Genomic DNA, 19,844 nt, shown 5'->3' with positions numbered 1-19,844 from the left:
TGCCAGGTAGCAAAAAAGGAAACCAGCTGAATTTATTTTCTAGTCACCTGTGGCACCTTTGTAGAAGGGTATATTCGAAAACACTTTATGATTTGGGAAACTTCAATATTCCTTGCCAAGCTGTACTTACAGTATTTAAAGTGTACTACACTTAGAGTAAGAGAAGGTTTGGGGTGAGTTATATATATTTCAGATGGAGCGCAGACCACCCACAGTGGTTTATGTGTACCTGCCACTTCACTGCAGGAGCCAGGAATGTGTCAGCCCAGCCGGAAGGGAAGGGCCCCTTGCTCGCCTTGATTCATTCCACTTCTGACTCTGACAGGCTATCCCACCGTGATGAGACAAAGGCCCAGAAACTCATAGGCCCTAGGAGTCACTGCGGGTCCGCAGACGCAGGGAACGCAAGCATTCTGAATCAGAGCGCTCCCCCAGACAGAGCCAGCCCTGCAAGCTTCGCCTGGGGCAGGCCAGGCAATTCTTCAGTGCTGCAGGGACGGCCCTCCAAGAGCGGCAGTGTTGGTGCTGGGCTCACTTAAGGCAGCATTTCTGGAACTCTGTGCGGAATGATGGTCGGAGGACTCGTGTCAAGGCGCAGGGCCGGGGGCAGAAGGCTGGGTGGGGTGAGAGTCTGCACCACGTTTCCAGTGACGCCTGCGCCACGGACTACATCTTGAATTCTAGATCTCAACTAGATCCACATGAGACTCGCGGGGTCGGGGGGACTTTTAGAACCGTACAGGCACCCAGGCCTCACTCCTTACTAATTAAATCTGAATGATGCTATAGGGGCCGGAGCGGGGAGTGGGGTGGGCGCGAGGGGGGCACAAGGGGAAGTCTTGATCCGGGCTCGATACCGTTCTAAAAGCTCCCCCAAGTGATTCTCTTGTTCTCAAGGTTCAGAACAGCTGAGCTCAGGTTCACCTCATTGTTAAGCAGGGGCCCAGCCTCGAAGGAAGAGGTTCCAGTAGACAACCAGACTTCACCTGGTTTTGCCACTTTAAATTGTCCCCACCGAGGACTTCCCTGGTGGCGCAGTGGTTAAGAATCCGCCTGCCAATGCAGGGGACACAGGTTCGAGCCCTGGTCCGGGAAGATCCCACATGCCGCGGAGCGACGAAGCCCGGGCGCCACAACTACTGAGCCTGCACTCTAGAGCCCGCAAGCCACAGCTACTGAGCCCGCGTGCCGCAACTATTGAAGCCCGCGCGCCTAGAGTCCCCAGCAGGAGAAGCCACCGCAATGAGAAGCCCACACACCGCAAGGAAGAGCAGCCCCCGCCCTCCGCAACTAGAGAAAGCCCGCACGCAGCAACAAAGACCCAACACGGCCAAAAATCAATAAATAAAATGAATTTTCCGCACCGAACAGTCCCGCCACTCGCTGAAGGCAGTTTCCTGCCACCCCTCATTTTAACGGTGACTTTCAACACAGCAAATGAGCGGGAAGGCTTTTCCTTCTCTGCCTATCACCCCAATCCCTGACATGGGGTTGTGTACATGACAGGCTGTCAACATGCTGCTTCACGATGGTGAGTTCTACATCCTCTCTCTGACCCCAAAGAGGTGCTGATAAGCAACTACTGCACCAAAGGAGAGAAGAGAAGAGAAGCGAGGGGCCCAGAGTATTCAGTGACTGAACAGCCCTGAGACGGAACTGTCAGCCGCAGTCTACTGATAAAACAACTCCAGGAACGAGCTAAGAGAGGAATAAAGCTGCTTTCAGATTCTTAATGGCAAGAAAACAAACTGCAATTTTCTTTCAGCAGTTGATCGGATTCAACGCATTCAAGTTGATGATTCTTAATTCAGACCAAAATAATATCGATACACAACCACAGACAGTTTAGCATTTTATCCTCACTTGTAACCTACAAAGCATAAAGTGTGCACGAAAGATTTTAATAAATATAGTAAGGCTTAAGGTGACGACCGTTTTGAGTGGAAGAGTTTGCTTTCTCACATAGTAGCTGACATTCAGAATCTTTAAAACCTGAAACGTTCACCGCCTTACCATGAGAGACACAAAACACAGCTTGCTCCAGTTTTTTCCCCCCGGTTTGAAGTATCTTTGTACTATCTTCCTTCCTCCCACATCTGATGGACAAACGATGATACAAAAATTTCTGACAGGTTAAGAGAATGCAGTTCTCTTGATTGGTGTGACCTGAAATGTTTACTGTTTCAGGGAAAAGCTTTTACTGAGTCACTGGACCATGAGTAATGCAGCTGACAAATAAATACAGCTCAACCCAGTGGCTTCGGAGCTCAGCAAACAGCAAGAAGGGCTGTCGAACACACCGAGGAAGGGCAGCAGGGAAGTGTTCGCTCTCTTACACTGTAAACTGGAGGCAAACCCTACCTGTGAGAAAGCCGCCAGCTACACACGGGTCCTCTCATCTCGCACAAAATACCCGAGCAGGTCTTCTCCAGGGACCCTCTCATCATGCTCTCAGTACAAATCCTTGGCCGCAGGGCCTCAGGGCCAGGCTGTGAGGAGATTGCTGAACGCCTCCAGGTCACCTCAGTAGAAAGCGGCCCCCGAAATGGCCAGAGGCCCCGCGCCCAGGCAGATCTCCCTGCCTGCAAACTAAACGGGCAGCACAGGTCCCACTGGCCCGGGGATGCCCGCAGCGGGGGAGGAGAGGAGAAGCACACGCTGACAGTCGCCTCCCTCCTGGGTCCTTTAGATGGACTCCAGGATCCAGTCGGCGCTGCAGAGCGGGGAGACGGGCGGTGAGGGGTCCCTCGGGGGGCTTCGCTCCCTCCTGTCGTGCAGGGGGCTCTGCTCCTGGAAATAGCCCTCCTCGTCGTCGAAGAAGCCGTTCTCCAGAGCGTAAGTGCAGTCTGAGCTCGACGCAGCCTGGCACGCTCCCTTGTACTCCTGGATGGACTCGTAGAGGCTGTATAGCTGGCAGAGCAAGGACATGTCCAGCTGTCGGAGGCCAACCTTGAGGGAAGGGGCAGGCAGGTAAAAACGACAAGTCAGCACTGCAGTGTCACCTCAGCTGTACCCTCAGCCAGCCATGTGCTCGCGCCTGCACATTCCATCCACGCGGCAAACGACGCAGAGCATCACCTGAATGCTTCGGATTTCCAGTTCTGAGAAAACCTTAATTAGGTGATGCCCACGCCTCAGACGTTACTCAACATGTCAGGGAAGGGCCACACCCGCAGGGCAGCGGGGGCCCCGGCACGCCCTGTGGTGCAACAGCTCTGCACATTCTGCAAGCCCCAGCTGGCTTCACATTGGACGGCAAGACTCAAGGGTGTCATTTCCTCTTGCCACGATCAGATTCAGAGAAGACCCACGTGTGCCTGCCCTGCTACGGCCGTCTCTCCTCCCTGGGCCAACAGTCTCCTTGCCACCGCCAGTGGCTCACCAGTCAGTGTCACACACTGCCCCCTGGAGCGCGCACCCTCCAACCAGCTCCGTCTCCAGGCTCACAAGTGGTCAGACTCCCTCTCCTCTGGACAAGAGGACACCTCCTCCCGAGATGGCTGTGGGATCACTCGCCACAGCGGCCACCGAATCAGCCTAGTGAGACCCGGGACCTCTCCAGATTCTCCTGGGAACTATTTCCACAGGTGATGACAGAACTAAGAACATTTAAAAGTCACGTATTTGTTTACCCTCAGGTTCCTCCCTTCCCCGCGGCCCATCCCAGGGAAGAGAGCACAGTCGGGACAGGCGATGGATGCAACGTTTCCATCAATCCCAAAGGGAGAAGGGTTAATTCACCTAGAAATGCAGCCTTGACCAACGCATCTCCACTTTCCTGTGCATGAGAACCACTTGGGGATCTTGCTAAGCCTGCGGGTTCTGACTCGGGCCCCAGGCCTGAGGCCACTGGTGACGGGAACACTGAGCAGTGCTGCCGGGTGGCAAACCTCACGGAGTCTCGAGGGGAGACACTCTAAACAAGATGCCAGATTTATCATCTCTATGCCTCACCTGATGACAAAATGGAATACTTCCTCTTAATCTATTGGGAGGATCAAATGAAATATCAGCCATTTAAATAAACAGGAGTCAAATGCCTCCTGTGTGTCAAGCGCTAGGCCAAAGGGGTCGCGATGCCCAGGGAACAGTCCACAGAAAACCGCAGGGAGTATCAGAGGAGTTAGTCTTTAATATTACCCAGCAGTGAGATTTTCTGCACAAGGGAAGCTAGGGCCCAGGAAGGAGCGGTCACCTGGTGACAAGACTGGGCGATAAACTCCAGGTCACTCTTCACACCATCAACCACGCCCAGTCACCAGCCCTCTCTCCAGTACAGCCGAACAGACCACAGAAACGGAGCCCCTCGCACCGCCTTTGCATAATAGCCAGGACGTTCAAAGGAAGACCCAGACGGAGATGCGGGTCCTGTTCTTTCTGGAGCGTTTCCCTCTATTCTAGAATTCCTTCTACCTAGAACTCCTAAAGAAGCTGTTCCCAGGAAGAGACCTCGCCACAAGCCGGGGGCGTGGCCTCCAGGCCCAGCTCCGGCACTTTCCATGGCTTTGTTGAGGCCCTTGCCCTCAACCTGTCAATAAACGGAGGCTTCGGGCCAGATAATCTGTGGCTACGCAAACACTGGGGCTCTGTGTCCTAAACCACCGCTCCTTAGTCCTCAACGAATGGCGAGCGCCTGGGAGAAGGCTTTCCTGAAGGACAGACGTGCCCCAAGGCATCCTACTCTCCAAAGCACACCTTGAACAGGGAAGGCAAACCAAGAGGTGACCGGCGGCCACAATGTCCCACTGTCGGGTCAAGACACCACCACTATTCCTAATGAGTGTGTGTGCGCGCGCGCGCACAATATACGTGTGTATGTCGGAAGAGTGGGTCCCTGACATTTGTGTTCTAAAAATTATGCAGATGATCCTGAAGTCCAGTTCTAGTGAAGAACCAGGGTTCTTGACGGGAGTATCCGTCTGCCTCTCCCGGGCCACGTGTAGGCACTGTCCTGGGCGCCCGGAACCGCAGGCCGGCAGGGGGCGCGGCACCGTATCGGGGCGCGGCGCTGCATCCAGGGCGCGGCGCGGCCCCGGGCGCCCACCCGCCGGCCCGGTCCAAGCTGCGAGAGCACCGCAGACCAACTGTTCAGCTCCTGAAAAGAGCGGCAGCTGCTGCCACCCTTGTTTCCCTCTTCACTGTTCTTTTCCACTCTGCTGGCCTGCAGGGTTTCAGCTTGGAAAGGAATGGCAGGGACCTCGGGGCTCCGGCCAGGGCAGCGCCCGCGTGCCGCCTCATTCCTCCGCCAGCTGAGCCCTGATCCGGCCCGGGGTGTGCGTGGCGTCGCCGGGGCGGCCACACTGGATGCACGCTCTCCCCGTCAGCCTGCTTTGTGGGAAGCAGTGGTAACTGCAGACTCTCAAGGAGGAAAGGCCCTCCCGTGTCTTACTTCAAACCCCAACAAGGAGGACCTTGCAAACCAGCTAGTTCATTTCAAACCGATGTAATTATTCTTTATACCAAGTCAAACTCTGCGAGCCCTTAGATGCTATGTGTCGCCGCTGCACATACAAATTTAGTTACTCTCTTTCTTAACCACCTTTTAAATATTTGAGGATAATCTCTTTCCACCACCTTCACCCCCTAAACCATTTGCCTTCTCCGAGCTAATATCCTCAGTCCTTCCACTATTCGTGATGACTCTGTTCTATTAACCATCTAGTTCTTTCCTCTGGCCTTTCCAAAGCCTCCTCCACGGTATCCGGATCTGAATACAACAACCAAGCCACAAGGTTCAGACTTGGCAAATTCACACGGCCCTACCTTCTCTAGGATTTTATACAGGGGACATAAACTTTAATAAAGGAAGTCATCACACCTTCCAGAGAGCACACCAGTATTTGCTCTGAAAGTCATAGCAAACATTCATCCAGAATCCTGGAGATGCTTCTACTGGGTCACTCTGATACCAGTAGGGTTGGGGGAATCCCAAAACTGTTAAGGGAAAAAGAAGTACCAGGGAGTGACATGCTACTGGCCCAGGTCTGTCACCCTGCTGGGCCACTGGAATGCAGTGGGCACAGGTGAAGGCAGAAGACTAGGCTCCACGGCTCTACAACCCCTGACAGGCTGCAGCGGCCCCGACCTCCCACGATGCCGTGCTACCCGCGAAGCGAGGTTCCAGGCTGTTCTCTTTAGGTGCCAAGGTTCTCCAAGGCATTCCCAGGCCTACGTGGGAGACGCACTAGGCTGGGAGTCGGATCATGACCTGGACCTTTCTGCACCGCGGCAGCTGGTGATTCACAAAGCTGCCTTGTCATCGGGCAGAAAGCTGGCCTAGAAACCAAGTCTGACCAGCCTAGGAATACAGCGCAGCCCTGTACATGCCTGTTACACAAGCCGGCGGATGCCAAGCGTTTGGACTAACTGAGCAGGATTGCAGGGATTTAAAAACAACACACGTGCACGCACACGCCCACACCCCACCCAGCTTCTCGGGGCCTCCTTCTTCGGGTGCTAGGTTCCACTTCCTCTGATTCACCAGCAATCCTCCAGATTAGCTAGGAGGACATGGGGCAAGTAAACAGGAAGCTAGGAACAACCTAGCTTCCTAGCCAGGACCCCCCCTCTCCCCCAGCTGCGCTTGTTTAAACATTTTCACTTGAATTTTCTAGATGTAAATTGAAAATCCCTAGGCAGCATCCCCTGATCTGGTCTGAAACTCTGCTCCCCTGCGCCTCATGCACTGTTCAGGCTGAGGCCCCTTCACCCCGAGTGTCCCCTGGCTGTCTCCAGTTACATCTGTTGAAGCCCAGCCCCAGGGTCTCCTCCACTCTTCAGACCCGGATGGGCTCAGCCACCAGCGCTCCTTGCTTTCCCTTGCCTCCTCTGCCTGTCTCATGGCATTTATCACTCCCTACCTTATGCTGTGGGTACACACACGGTCTTCCTTCTCCTACTGTAGGAGGAGCTCAGATGGCAGGGACCCATCTGCCCTTTGGGTCCCTCAGCACCCAGCGCAGAACCCTGCAGAGGAAACTCGGATACTGGTTGCCTGAGGGAAAGCACCTCGCCGTGGAGACCTCGGTGCCCTCCCAGAGGACACCTGGCAGCGTCCTGGCAGTGGGTCGCACTAAGATCCGCAGGCCCCTGGCTCCAAACCAAGGTCCCCCTGAGGAAAGCCACAGAACACGTGGTTCTCGCCACGTCATCAAAAAAGCACTCACCTCTTGCCTGACAGAAGGCACAAAACCAAGATTCCTTCCTGAGCGCTCGTTACAGAGCCAGCCATCTGCAGCTGGAAGACAAACTCATGACAGGCCAGAAAGCAGGCTCTCAACACTGGCGCCAAGAGAACTCAACTGCCATTATGTTCTAGGACATGATGAAATCACCCATGAACAAGAACTTCTCATCATTCCCGAAGAAAGTGAGGCGGCGGTGGGGGGGGGGGCGGGGCTAGGCAGGGGAACATGCCCTCAGCAAGCCCACTAACCCTCGCCACTGTCCCCACCCTGCGAGCAGAAGCCTGTCACCTTACAGACGTGTTCCCACGGGTCCCTAAAGGACAGCTGCTCTCCTCATTCACAGCTGGATTCAGAAAATGCAGCTCTTATTTGAAAGTGCAGTTGAAAAATTCAGACAGGCTCAGTTTAGAAAAACACAGAATTCTAAGACCCTGCCATTTGCAGCCCCTTGGTCTACACCTCTGAGACAATTCAGAACAAGCCACTCGTTTCCATCTCTTTAAACTGCTAGCGTGATTCCTTCCTCTCCCAGGTCAGGCTTCCTGCCTCCTTCCTGAACTTCTCCCACGAGCAGAGCTCCCTGCACGCTGCCTGCTGCACGCACAGGTGCTCACCAACCCGTGGCATCTCCAACGACGGGGCCGGATAATCCTGAACAACCCTCGCTCGCGACGGTTTCAAGAGTTCACAGTGGGCTGGCCCCATGCATACACCTCAGACAGGGTGGTGGCTCCCAGCTGGGTCTGGGGTCACCCAGCCTCTGGATATCTTTGGAGGGTGGTGTTGAGGAGGAAGTTCTTCCTGACTTTCAGATTATAATAGAAACATTACCATTAGGGTACAAGGCCTAGAAGATGCAAGAAGACTTTCATGGGAGATTTATGTTGATTGAAAACAAAGCATCATGAAAAATTTTAGGATTTTCTCAGAAGTCAAAAATACATTTAAGAAAAAGAGTCTGTTTTATTGAAGTAACTAAAAACAAAATTTGGGGTAATTCACTGGTGCAACTTCTTCCCAAACACAGCAGCGAGTAGAAAACAAGACAAACATACAAGGAAATGGCCTCATTTGTACCCAGCTCCGTATAGGAGCCTGGGCCCAGGGGAGGGGGAAGCAGATCTGGTGCCAGTGTGGGCAATGAGCCCTCTCCCCTAGTAGTCCTCTGTCTGCTATCGCTGTGATGCCTCAACCTAAGATGAAAACTACCCCGCCTCACATGGGGCGAGGGATGTACAGATGCAAAGTTAAGCTATAGAATCGGGAACTACAGTACAGGGGGCCCCAAAATATGGGGACAGACGCGGAAAAAGTCTGTCGGGTAAAAGTTTAGTTCGGAACATAACGGATGATAGGAACTTGACTTAAGAAATTATATTATAGTCATACAATAAAAACCAGGCAGTCATTTAAAAGACAGAGCAGCTCTCTAAGCACTAGAGTAGGACACTGACCAACACACACCATTTGGCACGAAAGTTCAAGGTACAGAATAGTATGTTTAGTAGGATCTCACTTTATACATCTATGCACACACATGTGCAAGCTTCTGACTAGAAGAGAAAATGTCCGTTAGCAGAATTTACTTCTGGAAAGTGGGACTGGATGTTCACCGCCTTCTGTACTGCTTAATTTTTTTTCCAACAAGCACGTTACTCCTAATTTTAAAAACTAGTAATAATAGGGCTGCATGCTTGTAAAACCTTTCTGGAGGACTCACTGGCAATGTCTATCAAAAGCCTTAAAACATAACTTTTTTTTTTTTTTTGGCTGTGTTGGGTCTTCGTTGCTGCACACGGGCTTTCTCTAGTTGGGGCGAGCGGGGTCTACTCCTTGTCGTGGTGCGCGGGCTTCTCATTGCGGTGGCTTCTCTTGCTGCGGAGCACGGTCTCTAGGCGCGCGGGCCCAGTGGTTGTGGCTCGCGGGCTCAGTAGTTGTGGCTCACGGGCTCCAGAGCACAGGCTCAGTAGTTGTGGCACATAGGCTTAGTTGCTCTGCAGCACGTGGGATCTTCCCGGACCAGGACTCGAGCCCGTGTCCCCCGCATTGGCAGGCAGATTCTTAACCACTGCGCCACCAGGGAAGTCCCTCACGTAACTTTTAACCAGCTAACCAGTTCATTTCTGGGGACCGTGGAGTAGAAGATCTCAGCTGTACACAAATAGGTAATCCTCATCCTTGTTCTGTGAGGTAGGTGTGGATTCTGTTACGATGAGGAAACTGAAGCCCTGAAAGATGCAGGCCCTTCACTAAGAGCAGGGGGCTGCAAGCAGGTGGCAGGACTCCAGCGTCCATGCCGGACCCTCAGCTTCCCCGCCTGCACAGACGACACGGGGAGACGCCGCCATGTCAGCCGCGGTGCGGCAAGCTGCTGAGATCACAAGTGCCTTCTATTTGGGGCTTTTCTGAATTTTCCAGATTTTCTACTGTGAATACGTATTAATTCATAACGAGAGAACTTTCAAAGTTATCTTTTGAAAACGTAATGAATGAGTAAGCATATCCAATGAACAGCTTGTAAATTTATTTTAGACAAGACTTGGTAAATGCCCCCAATTTAATGGGAGTGTCTAGTGTGCACCCACAGGACTGGAATGCAATAAAGCAGTAACTAATGGACCGTAATCTGGTTTCTGAATAAAGGATGTGTTGACAGAAGGACGCTGACCTGCATACTGTTTAGAAAAGGAAAGTCAAAGAGAACAGCTTCATCGGTGTTGATCTAATAGAGAAAAAGCTATGAACTCAGCAGCCGGAGCTGGACAGAGCTGCCCCTGCAGGACCCCGAGCTCCCCGGCATGCTGTGATCCTGGGCTCCCTAAGCAGGCTTCCATCCGTCACACGGCTCCTCCCCAGGGGGATGCACATCAGTCAGCCTCGTCTCCTGTTAACACTGTGGCCCCACTGAGCTGAGGACTGCCTCGGAAGAGCCCCGGTGACTCAGAGTCAGCAAACAGACCAGGTGTATGGCCTCGCCAGGGATTAGGCCAGACCCAAAGCTCGGCCCACCTCTACACTCTCCCGTGAACTCCTCGACCAGGAAGGGCAGTTTGAGTGGAGTTTTCTGCTTACACCAGAAGGCATCCGCACTGATGGATGGAGCCCATTCTGCAACTCAGCAGTTCTCATGAAGACGTCCTTGCTCATCTCTGACCTAAAGTAATGATAGTACCAATGAAGCCCATTTCCTCTCGTTGTGTCCTAGGTGAAGATGAAGAAAAGCGATCAACTGTTGTCTTTAAGAAACGTCTTTGTACATTCCTTAACTTTCCCGATTACAAAAATAAAATATTCTAACTATTAAAAAGTCAACGGGGGCTTCCCTGGCGGCACAGTGGTTGAGAGTCCGCCTGCCGATGCAGGGGACACGGGTTCGTGCCCCGGTCCGGGAAGATCCCACATGCCGCGGAGCGGCTGGGCCCGTGAGCTATGGCTGCTAAGCCTGTGCGTCTGGAGCCTGGGCTCCGCAACGGGAGAGGCCACAGCAGTGAGAGGCCCGCGTACCGCAAAAAAAAAAAAAAAAAAAAAGTCAACGGCTCATAATTATACAAAGAGTCTTCCGTAATTTCATGCTCTAAAGCAGCGATCTTCAAATGTTTTGGTCTTGGGACCCCTTTATACTCTTAAAATTATCGAGGGTCCCCAAGATCTCTTGTTTATGTGGGTTATACCTATCAGTAGTTACCTTATTGGAAATTGAAACTGAGAAACTTTAATATTAATCCATTCAAAACACTATACCCATTGTTAATATAAATAACATTTTTATAAATGAGATTTTGTAAATCTTTTTAATCTCTGGCTTATCTGCTCTGTACTTGATCCTTGTAACATGCTTTTTTTGGTTGAAATAAACCTGGCCTCATCCTTAAGGTGGCTCCAGTGTGGACAATGAGCTTTTCATACTGTTTCATTAAAACCCACCAGTCTCGCACTCTGAATGGACCTTTTAACCACGTGTCAAGCGTTGGTTATGTGAAACATGTGGAAAAATGATTCACTGAATTATTTAGCTCCTCGAAATATTGATACATTTTCTTAGGTACTATTTTGGAAAATCACATTTGTCAATGTGACCACCACATAATTACGGACCCCCGAAAGGATCTGGGAACCCCTAGATGTCCTCAGACCATAATTTAAGAACCACTGTTCTTAACATATCCACTTTTAGCTGTTTAGCATATGTCCCTCAAGACACCATGCATACACACATGTATACATGTGCTGTTTTGTAACTTAACTTTTCCATACCTTGAACACCTATGTTTATTTACATAGTTACCACATTCTTTTCAACAACTATACAGTATTCTATCACTGTTATATATTATTATTATAGAATACTACTATATATCACTGCAAAAGATATTCTTGTACAAGTACTGTTATTCCCTTGTGTGACTATTTCTGTAAGATAAATTTATGAAAATGAAATTGCAGGGGAGAAGGCAGAGAAGGGGAATGGGATGCCTTCCTTCCAGTCCTTCCCCAATCCTGGGGCCACAAACAGCAGACCATTCATCAAGGATTTGTGTCCAAGGCCTGAAAGTTCATTACTCAAGATGATGAATGCAAACGTGTATGCAGTTGAGGCTAAAAATCAGGTGGGACTAGAGGAAAAAACACGACTTACTAATGACACGTTGGAACTCAACACACATTTGAAGGTTAGCTTGCATTTTGTCATTTTCTTGAATGATATCCAACTAATTGAAATTGCCTCTCTGCAAGAGCAGATGCAGTTAAGGAAGAGCATCTGAAGCTAAAAATCAGAAAACCGAGTTCTTGGACAATACACAGAAAACTTTGTGTCAGCACCTAGTGTTTTTTAGAAAACTGACGTAAGAAGCAAGAGAAAGAGGTTGGTGCCCATTCTGTTTTACGGCGCTTATTTCCCAGAACCCACACCATCACTATGATCATTCTTTTCAATCTTTGCTAATCTTTTAGGTAAAACATGATACCTTATTGTTTTAATGTGCATATCTGTGGTTATAAGGGATTTTAAACACCTTGCCGTTCTCTTTACCTGCATGAACTTGGCTATTTTATTGCCAATCTTAAGTACAGCTGACAACCTAAGAATACACCAAACACCCTCCTTCCAAGTTTCTAGTCTCCATATGTATTTTGGTAATCTTCCTCAGCCCCGCCTCCCCAGGCTGGGACAGGCCTCGCATCCCACAGACGTTACCCCTCCCCTAGAGAGCAGAGATCAGAGGACACACACCCCCTCCACTTCTCCAGTCAAGGACAGCACCTCCCTCCCCGAATACTTGAAGACAGGATTCTCTGACCTGCAAAACGAGGCCAGCCCACGGCTCCTTAGGGCCCATCACGGAAGTGAACAGAGAGCGCTCATGAAAACTGAGAAGGCCACCTCTCTTAAACAATTTCTGCAGCTCCGCAAGGAAGGCTAAGGGTTTGTCTCTTGGGGGAGAATGAACATCTCTGTCATGTCTGTGGGGGAATGAGCCACAGGAAAGAAGGAGCAGCCTTTGTGAGCCCTGCCTACTTATCACTTGGAAACATCTGGAGAATGTGGGCAAGGAGTGAGGTGAACAGGAGGCCAGGGCTCTGGAGAACAGCACTGGGCAAGAGGGGGCAAACGTCTGACCTGGCCAGTCTCAGGGCTGGTTTCCTGCTCAGGGACTCTGTGATCTGTCCATAAGGTTTCTTATCCAGTATCGTGAAAAATTTAGCTTCTCAAATTGGGTTCTGAAGTCCCTGTAGTGCTGAGGCAGGCATTGCAGGAGCAAAACTGCGCAGCTTCTGACCACTGCTGGGTGGGAGAAACTGCCTGAGGACTGTGGCCCTCGTCCTGGGCCCTCTCTGAACATCCTTGCCCACCTTGCCTCGAAGATCTACAGCAACGTCAGGCCCGGGCCCAGAGCGGGAGACACTGATGGCTGCAGGGTGCAGAAAGGCCTGGGCACTGGCTCTGTAAACAAAGAGGCACCCAAAGTGCCAACAACTGGGGCACTTTTAGAGCCACACTTAACAGATGAATGACTTTAACCAAAAGGGGGAGAAAAAGCAGAAGGGCAGCGCTATTCATGAGAGACTTCTGAGTTAGGGAAAATGTGAATTTAGAGTCTCTACAGGGAGGTACAGCAATAGATAAAAGATGAAAGTGGAACAAAAACATATCTTTCAATCCTTTACATCTTCAAATCTTAAGAATATAAGTATAGGGCTTTCCTGGTGGCGCAGTGGTTGAGAGTCCGTCTGCCGATGCAGGGGACGCGGGTTCGTGCCCCGGGAGGATCCCACATGCCGCGGAGCGGCTGGGCCCATGAGCCATGGCCGCTGAGCCTGCGCGTCCGGAGCCTTTGCTCCACAACGGGAGAGACCACAACAGCGAGAGAGGCCCGCGTACCGCAAAAAACAAAACAAAACAAAGACTATAAGTATGATCTCACTTAGAGATAACCTTGAAAGGGAATGAAACCAGGCCAATGACCCCATAGACACAAGTCTGCTGTCATATAGACTTTTAGCTTTTGCTTTTATTGGGTGGATACCGGGATGGAGACAGGTATTACACAGGGTGAGAATGGCCTAAAATCTTTAAGAACTATTGTAGACAGCCAAATTTCTGATGAACCAAGTCCAAGAATAGCAAACTTACACCCTTCTTCCTTTTCTGCTCCCAGCCCTTTGCATTAAGTGGATCTGTAAGCAGGTATAGCTGTGCAAGGGTCCTCGGGGGCACTAAGCACACTGCATTAGGGAGGACCTGCCCCCGTGCCCACGTTATTTTATGACAGAGCAAATGTCTTCCATAGGCACCACAATGACCCATAAAAACATGAGGGGAAAAGAATTATACTACTATTGCCAACTGGATCCTTTATGGCATTTAATCTCATTTTCCCAATAAGGGACCTGCAGCCTAAAATAACGAAGAGGCTCGCCCAAGTTATATCACATAATTGGATAACAGGATCCAAGCTCTCGATGCCCGGCTCATGCGCTTCCCAACTCTCAAAGAGCTTGCTAAAAATGCAGATTCTGCCTCTCCCCCACTCTGATTCTGTTGGTATAGGAAGGGGCCCAGGAATCTGCATTTTTAGCGAGCACCACAGGGGACTCTGGGGCTGCTGGTCCATTTGGGGAACACCAAGATATGCCATACTGGTGAGAAGACCAGTGGAAACACAAAGACAATACTAAAGGCCAGCGGCCATCCCCAGTCGCCTCTGCCCAAGGTCGACCAAGAACGCTGCACTGGGAGCTAATGCTCTTACCTCAGATGGCATTTCACAGGCCTGGCTCGAGACTGGACCTCCAACCAGAAACCCATTTAAAGACTCAAACCTGCTCTCTGAGACGCTAGTTTCGTGTGTAGGACGAGGACTGAACGCTGCAGGGATCTGGACTACTCAAGCTCACGCCTGTCTCCTAGAATACAGTTCACTGGACAAGCTCATCAGGCCTTTAGCTGTTGTCTCAACTGAAATGCGGGAAAGGTAAGTCTTGCTGCTCTCAGGAATCAAATCCTTTTTCTCAGATTAAATTCTTCACCCAAACCACTGCAGCTCTGGAACTCGAAAGTTCTGCGCGGGTGACTTCCCACTCACGCACAAGTGGGTGACCAAAGTAACTGCTGGACAGTTTGAAGAAAAAAAGAAAAAAAAATGAGGCCAAGAGTCTTCAAAGCTACTAGAACGTGCTGCTGGTTTGAGGAGTGGAACCCAAGAAGACACAGACTCCGTGTCTCCGAGGACAGACACGGCCATCTCCCAGCCCCACGGCTGAGGCACTCGTTGTGTCTCTCCGCTTCCGTGGGACGCTTTTGAGGACCTAAGCTTGATGCGCTAACCCCACAGGGCTGCTGGCCAGTGGTCTCTGAAGAACCCTGCAGGGAAAGGCGTGTGCCAGGTCCCTGGGGACCCTGAGAATCGCCTGTGTCCTTCAACCACACGCAAGGATTTGAAACGCCAACCAAGATCTTCTGAGCCAAGCTAGCCTGTCAGCGTGGCAGATAAAAATCTTTGAAACTATGGGGGCCTTGAGGGCAAAGTATTCTTATCCAGAAAAAGGTCTGCGGTAGACATCTAGTATTTTGGCTGTCCAACAGCTGCCCCCTGCTCCATTTCTGCAAATTGTTCTTTCTTTGAGGGATGCCCAACCCCGAACCCCATCCACATGGTCATACCATCATAGTAAAATACCATCCTGCCCTCGGTCACTGATAGCTGGCCCAGGCTGGCCAGACCCCACCAAGCTGGACCCACTGGCATCCTTCCACACAGTATTTTCAAAGTGGCAGTAAGAAGCATGGCTGAGGGACTTCCCTGGTGGTGCAGTAGACAAGACTCTGCACTCCCAGTGCAGGGGGCCTGGGTTCGATCCCTGGACGGGGAACAAGATTCCAGCATGCATGCCACAACTAAGAGTTTGCATGCCACAACTAAGGAGCCCATGTGCCACAACTAAGGAGCCGGCGAGCTGCAACTAAGGAGCCTGCGTGCCACAACTAAGGAGCCGGCGAGCCACAACTAAGGAGCCCTGTATCTGCAACTAAGACCCGGCGCAACCAAATAAGTAAATAAATTTTTTTTTTTTTTCCTTGGAGCCATTCTGTTGCACATCTTAGTAAATAAATATTTTTAAAAACGAAGCATGGCTGAACCTGGGAGTGTGGACACTTTCGGCAGCCACATTCCAAAAGGTAGGGGAAAAATTTTTTACATAAAAAGGAGGGGAAAGGAGAATACAGTGGCCTTCCTAGGTTCCCCATCAACCCTGGTTCTAGTCTGTCTCTGTACACATGCAGCCCTACAAGGTTCTCCTTTTGCAAGAGTTGGTTCAAACTGAGTCTCTATTACTAACACAGAGTCTTCAGACATGAAAAAATGACAAGTGGTCTAAACTACAGCGATCATATTGCTGCAAAGAGGCCCACCTCTACCAGATGTTATAAGCTTCTTAACACCTAGATACTTCCTATTCACCTCTGTGTCCTCCACAACACTTTATAACTAGCAGACACCTGGTCAACATCTGTTGAATATGATCCAAAACTATTCTCTGATGTTGGAAAACAAACAAACAAACAACAATCTCAGCTTCTTGTTTTAAAGGACTTTTTCAGGTCTAAAGAGCAAGAAGCATCTGTGTGACCCTCGCAGCTCTCCAAACGAGCTCGCTAGGGGAGGGGAAGGGAAGTCACAGGAGCACAGAATTCAGAGTTACCCTGTTGTGAGGACAGGAAACCAGCACTCTCAGAGCAGAGCAGGGCGTCGCCAGTCATGGGACAGAACCTCTGCCCACACGGGCGCCCCTGGACACCAGCTTCCCCAGGTTCTGCCCTCACCGTGCATCAATCAGTTATCTCCAGGCCAGACTCTGCCAGCCTCCAGCTCCACATTCTGAAATGTTTAACATACTCTTCCGCTGATGTAATGGCAAACCACCTTCCCCCATAAGCAGCCACTCCTCCTGACGCCCCTAGTGCTGTGATGAACCCCACTTTCCCCATGATGGATTGTCAAGGTTATTACTGCCATATAATGGCACACTATGGAGTGAGGGAAGACATTATAGGATACACTGACCTAGAAAATATTTGTAATATGTGCCCCCCAAAAGTACTAAAATGCAGTGATTAAACAGGGTCTTGGGGCCGGACACATCTGGTTGAGTTTGTCCGCCTTGGGTGAGTTACTTAAATTCTGAGTCATATTTTTTAAACTAGACACTTTCAGTACCTCTCTTGTGGAAAAGTTATAAAATTCAAATAAGACGATGTAAGGAAAGCATTTACCTTGTGCCTATCGGGAGATACACCCAGATATTAACAGTGACTATCTCCAGGTGCTAGGACTGTAATTTTTCGTTGTTTTGCTTAGCTGTACTTTCCATTAAAACACTTAAGTCATCTCTGGTTCCTCAGCATCACTGTCCCTGACTCCTAACATTGTATCAGCAATTCCTGCAGATTCTGTTTCAGAGAAGTAGTCCCCATTTGATTCTTGTTTCCCATTCCCGGGTCCCCATGCTGCTGGAGGCTCTCACCTGCCCCGACCATACCTCTAGCGTCTGCCAGGCCCAGCTCTCCCTCCTCAGCACCCTGCTATCACATCAACGCTTCCAAGCCAGCTCTCCGGCTCAACCCCTTCCTTTGCTACTGGAGGCTTTCCGCAACCCACCTGGCCCCGGCCCCCGGCCCCTCGCAGCTGCAATGTCCACTCCTGCGTTATTCCAATGGGAGCGCCCTTCGGGCTGGCTGTGCTGCTAGAGTCCTCTCATCCTCTCTCTTCTTAAAATGCAGCCACGTTCTGATGCCTTCCGCACTACTGCTGCTGGAAGCTAGCCCTCTTTCTGCGCTGGCACAGGACTGTTTCAAAAGGAACTAATTTCATTCTGCCAGGACTTCTGGTTAGGTCCCTTGACACAGATCTGACCTCAGGCCTTCAGAGTCAATAGATCAACACAAACTACTAGGCAGATAATTCAGGCACGAACTCTCCGTTCTGATCTTGCAAGGCCCCCCAGTGGGAGCCTCAGTTTGAGGTGACCACTCAGACCCCACCGCCCTAGGTTAGTAAATCTCAAAAAGCCAGAAAACCAGAGTACTTCGAAAGACCTCGTGATGTTTCTTGGAAGGGACCTGTCAAGGCCTGTAGCCATATTTTGTCTTGTTCTCAGCTAAATATCAGACAGACCTAAGATGGCTGTTTACTTTCCTTGTGCTTCAGATAGTTAGGCTTTGAGAGAGCTCTGGTCCAAGGCATAATGAGAAGGCTGTGGCTATACTTCAGTTGCACCAGGAGGGACCTGGAAAAACACTTTCGGGAAGGGCATGTTTACTCCCACTTGGGAGTGTGTGAGACTCCAAAGCACTTTCACAAAGCAGGGAGAGCTTCACAACAGGAAAAAACCTCTCTGAGGTTTTCCTGTCTCTGTTCTGGTAACTTAACCAGGATGGGTCTTCCTATTTCACCCCCGTATTTATGCTGCATCCAAGTTCAGGCTGTAAACATACTCGGTGTACATTTATCTAATTAAAACACAGCTTACCAGCTGTGCAATGCTGGTGTCGATTAATGTTTATTAATGAATTTAGAACAGTTGGCTTGGAATTTAAGTCATTCTGTAAGAAGCTTAGAAAAATCTTTTCGTAGAGAACTGGAAATCACTTCAGTGGCAGCCACGGGGGGGGGGGCGGGAAGACAATATCTAATTGATTAAAAGGTGTTAAGGCTGTTTTTCTAGATTTAATTCTTAGTTTTCAGAACAGATATGCTCCTGAAAAAATTCATAAGTTGAATTTTTCTGAAGAATATCTTAATGCACTCGACGCATATTTAAAGGATTCCTATTATAAATTTTTTGGTAAATTTATTCTTGGGGAAAAAGTAGTTTTCATATATCAGATTTCCTTAATAAAGTATTTACCTGTGCCAGGAGAGGGGAAAAACCTGCACTAGGTAAAAGGAATGGGCAAATTCTAAAAAGAGAGAGGGTGGCCAGGGGAAGGTGCTCAGGGGCCCTGCGGGAGGGTTAGAAGGAGGAAGTTCTGTTCTCTTCTAGGCTGGCCTAAGCCTGGAGAAGGCTGGAGAAAGGCTCCCTGCCACCCAAATCCCTGTCCTTGAGTTGCTTCTGGCGTCACCCTAAGTCGTGCGTCCTGGTCCACAAACACCTAACATACTTCCCAACGACTGCGAAAAACTAAGCCCCATTGTTTGGAGCCCGGACACAACCTGAAGAACCTGCACGGGCTTCACCCAGACGGCGAGGATGCCACCGCCCCACTCCCCCCGAGCGGGCTCGGGGTGTCGCCGTACCGCGCGGACACGGTCAGGTCGAGCGGTGGCTTTCACGGCCATCTGTGGGCCGGAGCCGCTCCGCCGTAATCCAATTCTGCACGCGCCGCCTCGGGCGCGGGGGAGGGGCGAGGGCTGTTCCCATCTGCCGTCTACACTCGCAAGGACAAAAAGCTGTTCCTCTTCAGGGCAGAAGAACACAATCGCACACAGCTCTGAAGCCCTCGCGCGCAGCGACGGCCGCTCCCCGACCCGGGGGTTCTGCTGCCCTCTGGGGAGGGGTGACCAGCCGCCCCCGGCCCTAGGCCAAGCGCCAGCCCCACGCCGCGCCTCCCGGGTCTCTAAGCCAGCTGGGGCCGGACTAGGGGAGCCCGGTCTCCAAAAAGCTGCCTTTTGAGAGGGGTGCCCTCCCAGGGCGAGGGTCCAGTCGCGGGCACAGAGCGGACAGCGTCCCTCTTTCGGCGCCGGCGCTTGGGTTAAAAGAGCCGGAGACAGGCGGGTGTCGCGGGGACTTCCGGCGAACTTTCCCGGGACGGCGAGCCGGGAGGGGAAGGACCCCCGCCCCAGCCCGTGGACCTCCCTTACCATCTCCTTGCGCAGCAGGGCCAGCGCGGCGTCCAGATTAGGAGGCTTGGCGGCCAGCGCCGCGGCCCGCGCCCCGCCGCCGCCAGCGCCCCCGCGGCTCAGCTCGTCCTGGATGCGCGACTTCTGCGCGTACAGCCGCTCCAGGTGCCTCCAGCCCCCCGACGCGCCGCCGCCCGACGCCGAGTGCAGCAGCCCGCTCAGGCTCTTGGGCAGCGGGGGCAGCCCGTCCACCCGCAGCCCGCGCACCGAGCCGGTTGCCCCGGGCCCGCTCATTACGCCCGGCCAGACCGCTAGC

The 19,844-nt window shown here is 51.3% G+C and overlaps 1 protein-coding gene across 2 annotated transcripts; it reads right to left on the bottom strand.

Moving 5' to 3' along the window:
* Nucleotides 1-1,839: 1,839 nt before the first annotated feature.
* FAM89A (family with sequence similarity 89 member A) lies at nucleotides 1,840-19,822 on the bottom strand. Of its 2 annotated transcripts, XM_033841986.2 has the most exons (3): nucleotides 19,550-19,822; nucleotides 10,260-10,388; nucleotides 1,840-2,949 (listed from the first exon to the last, which is right to left on the bottom strand). In XM_033841986.2, the coding sequence occupies exons 1-3, from the start codon at nucleotides 19,820-19,822 to the stop codon at nucleotides 2,686-2,688; spliced, it is 666 nt and encodes a 221-aa protein (XP_033697877.1). In that variant the 3' UTR covers nucleotides 1,840-2,685. The 2 variants fall into 2 exon arrangements, with proteins under 2 accessions (XP_033697877.1, XP_033697879.1); XM_033841988.2 differs by lacking the exon at nucleotides 10,260-10,388.
* Nucleotides 19,823-19,844: the final 22 nt, after the last annotated feature.

The sequence above is a fragment of the Tursiops truncatus genome, chromosome 16 (assembly GCF_011762595.2).
Source record: "Tursiops truncatus isolate mTurTru1 chromosome 16, mTurTru1.mat.Y, whole genome shotgun sequence".
Classification (NCBI taxonomy): Eukaryota; Metazoa; Chordata; class Mammalia; order Artiodactyla; family Delphinidae; genus Tursiops; species Tursiops truncatus.
Note: the sequence above shows the minus strand (reverse complement) of the source record. Positions and strands in the feature narration are given on the sequence as shown.

What these genes read in the sequence shown, in the direction of transcription:
- FAM89A (XM_033841986.2), bottom strand. Translation starts at nt 19,822, where the DNA reads ATGAGCGGGCCCGGGGCAACCGGCTCGGTGCGCGGGCTGCGGGTGGAC. An exon ending in CCCTGCTGCGCAAGGAGATG is followed by an intron (nt 10,389 to 19,549) that starts GTAAGGGAGGTC and finishes ATCTTCACCTAG; the next exon opens with GACACAACGAGAGGAAATGG. An exon ending in CAGTGCGGATGCCTTCTGGT is followed by an intron (nt 2,950 to 10,259) that starts GTAAGCAGAAAA and finishes CCTTCCCTCAAG; the next exon opens with GTTGGCCTCCGACAGCTGGA.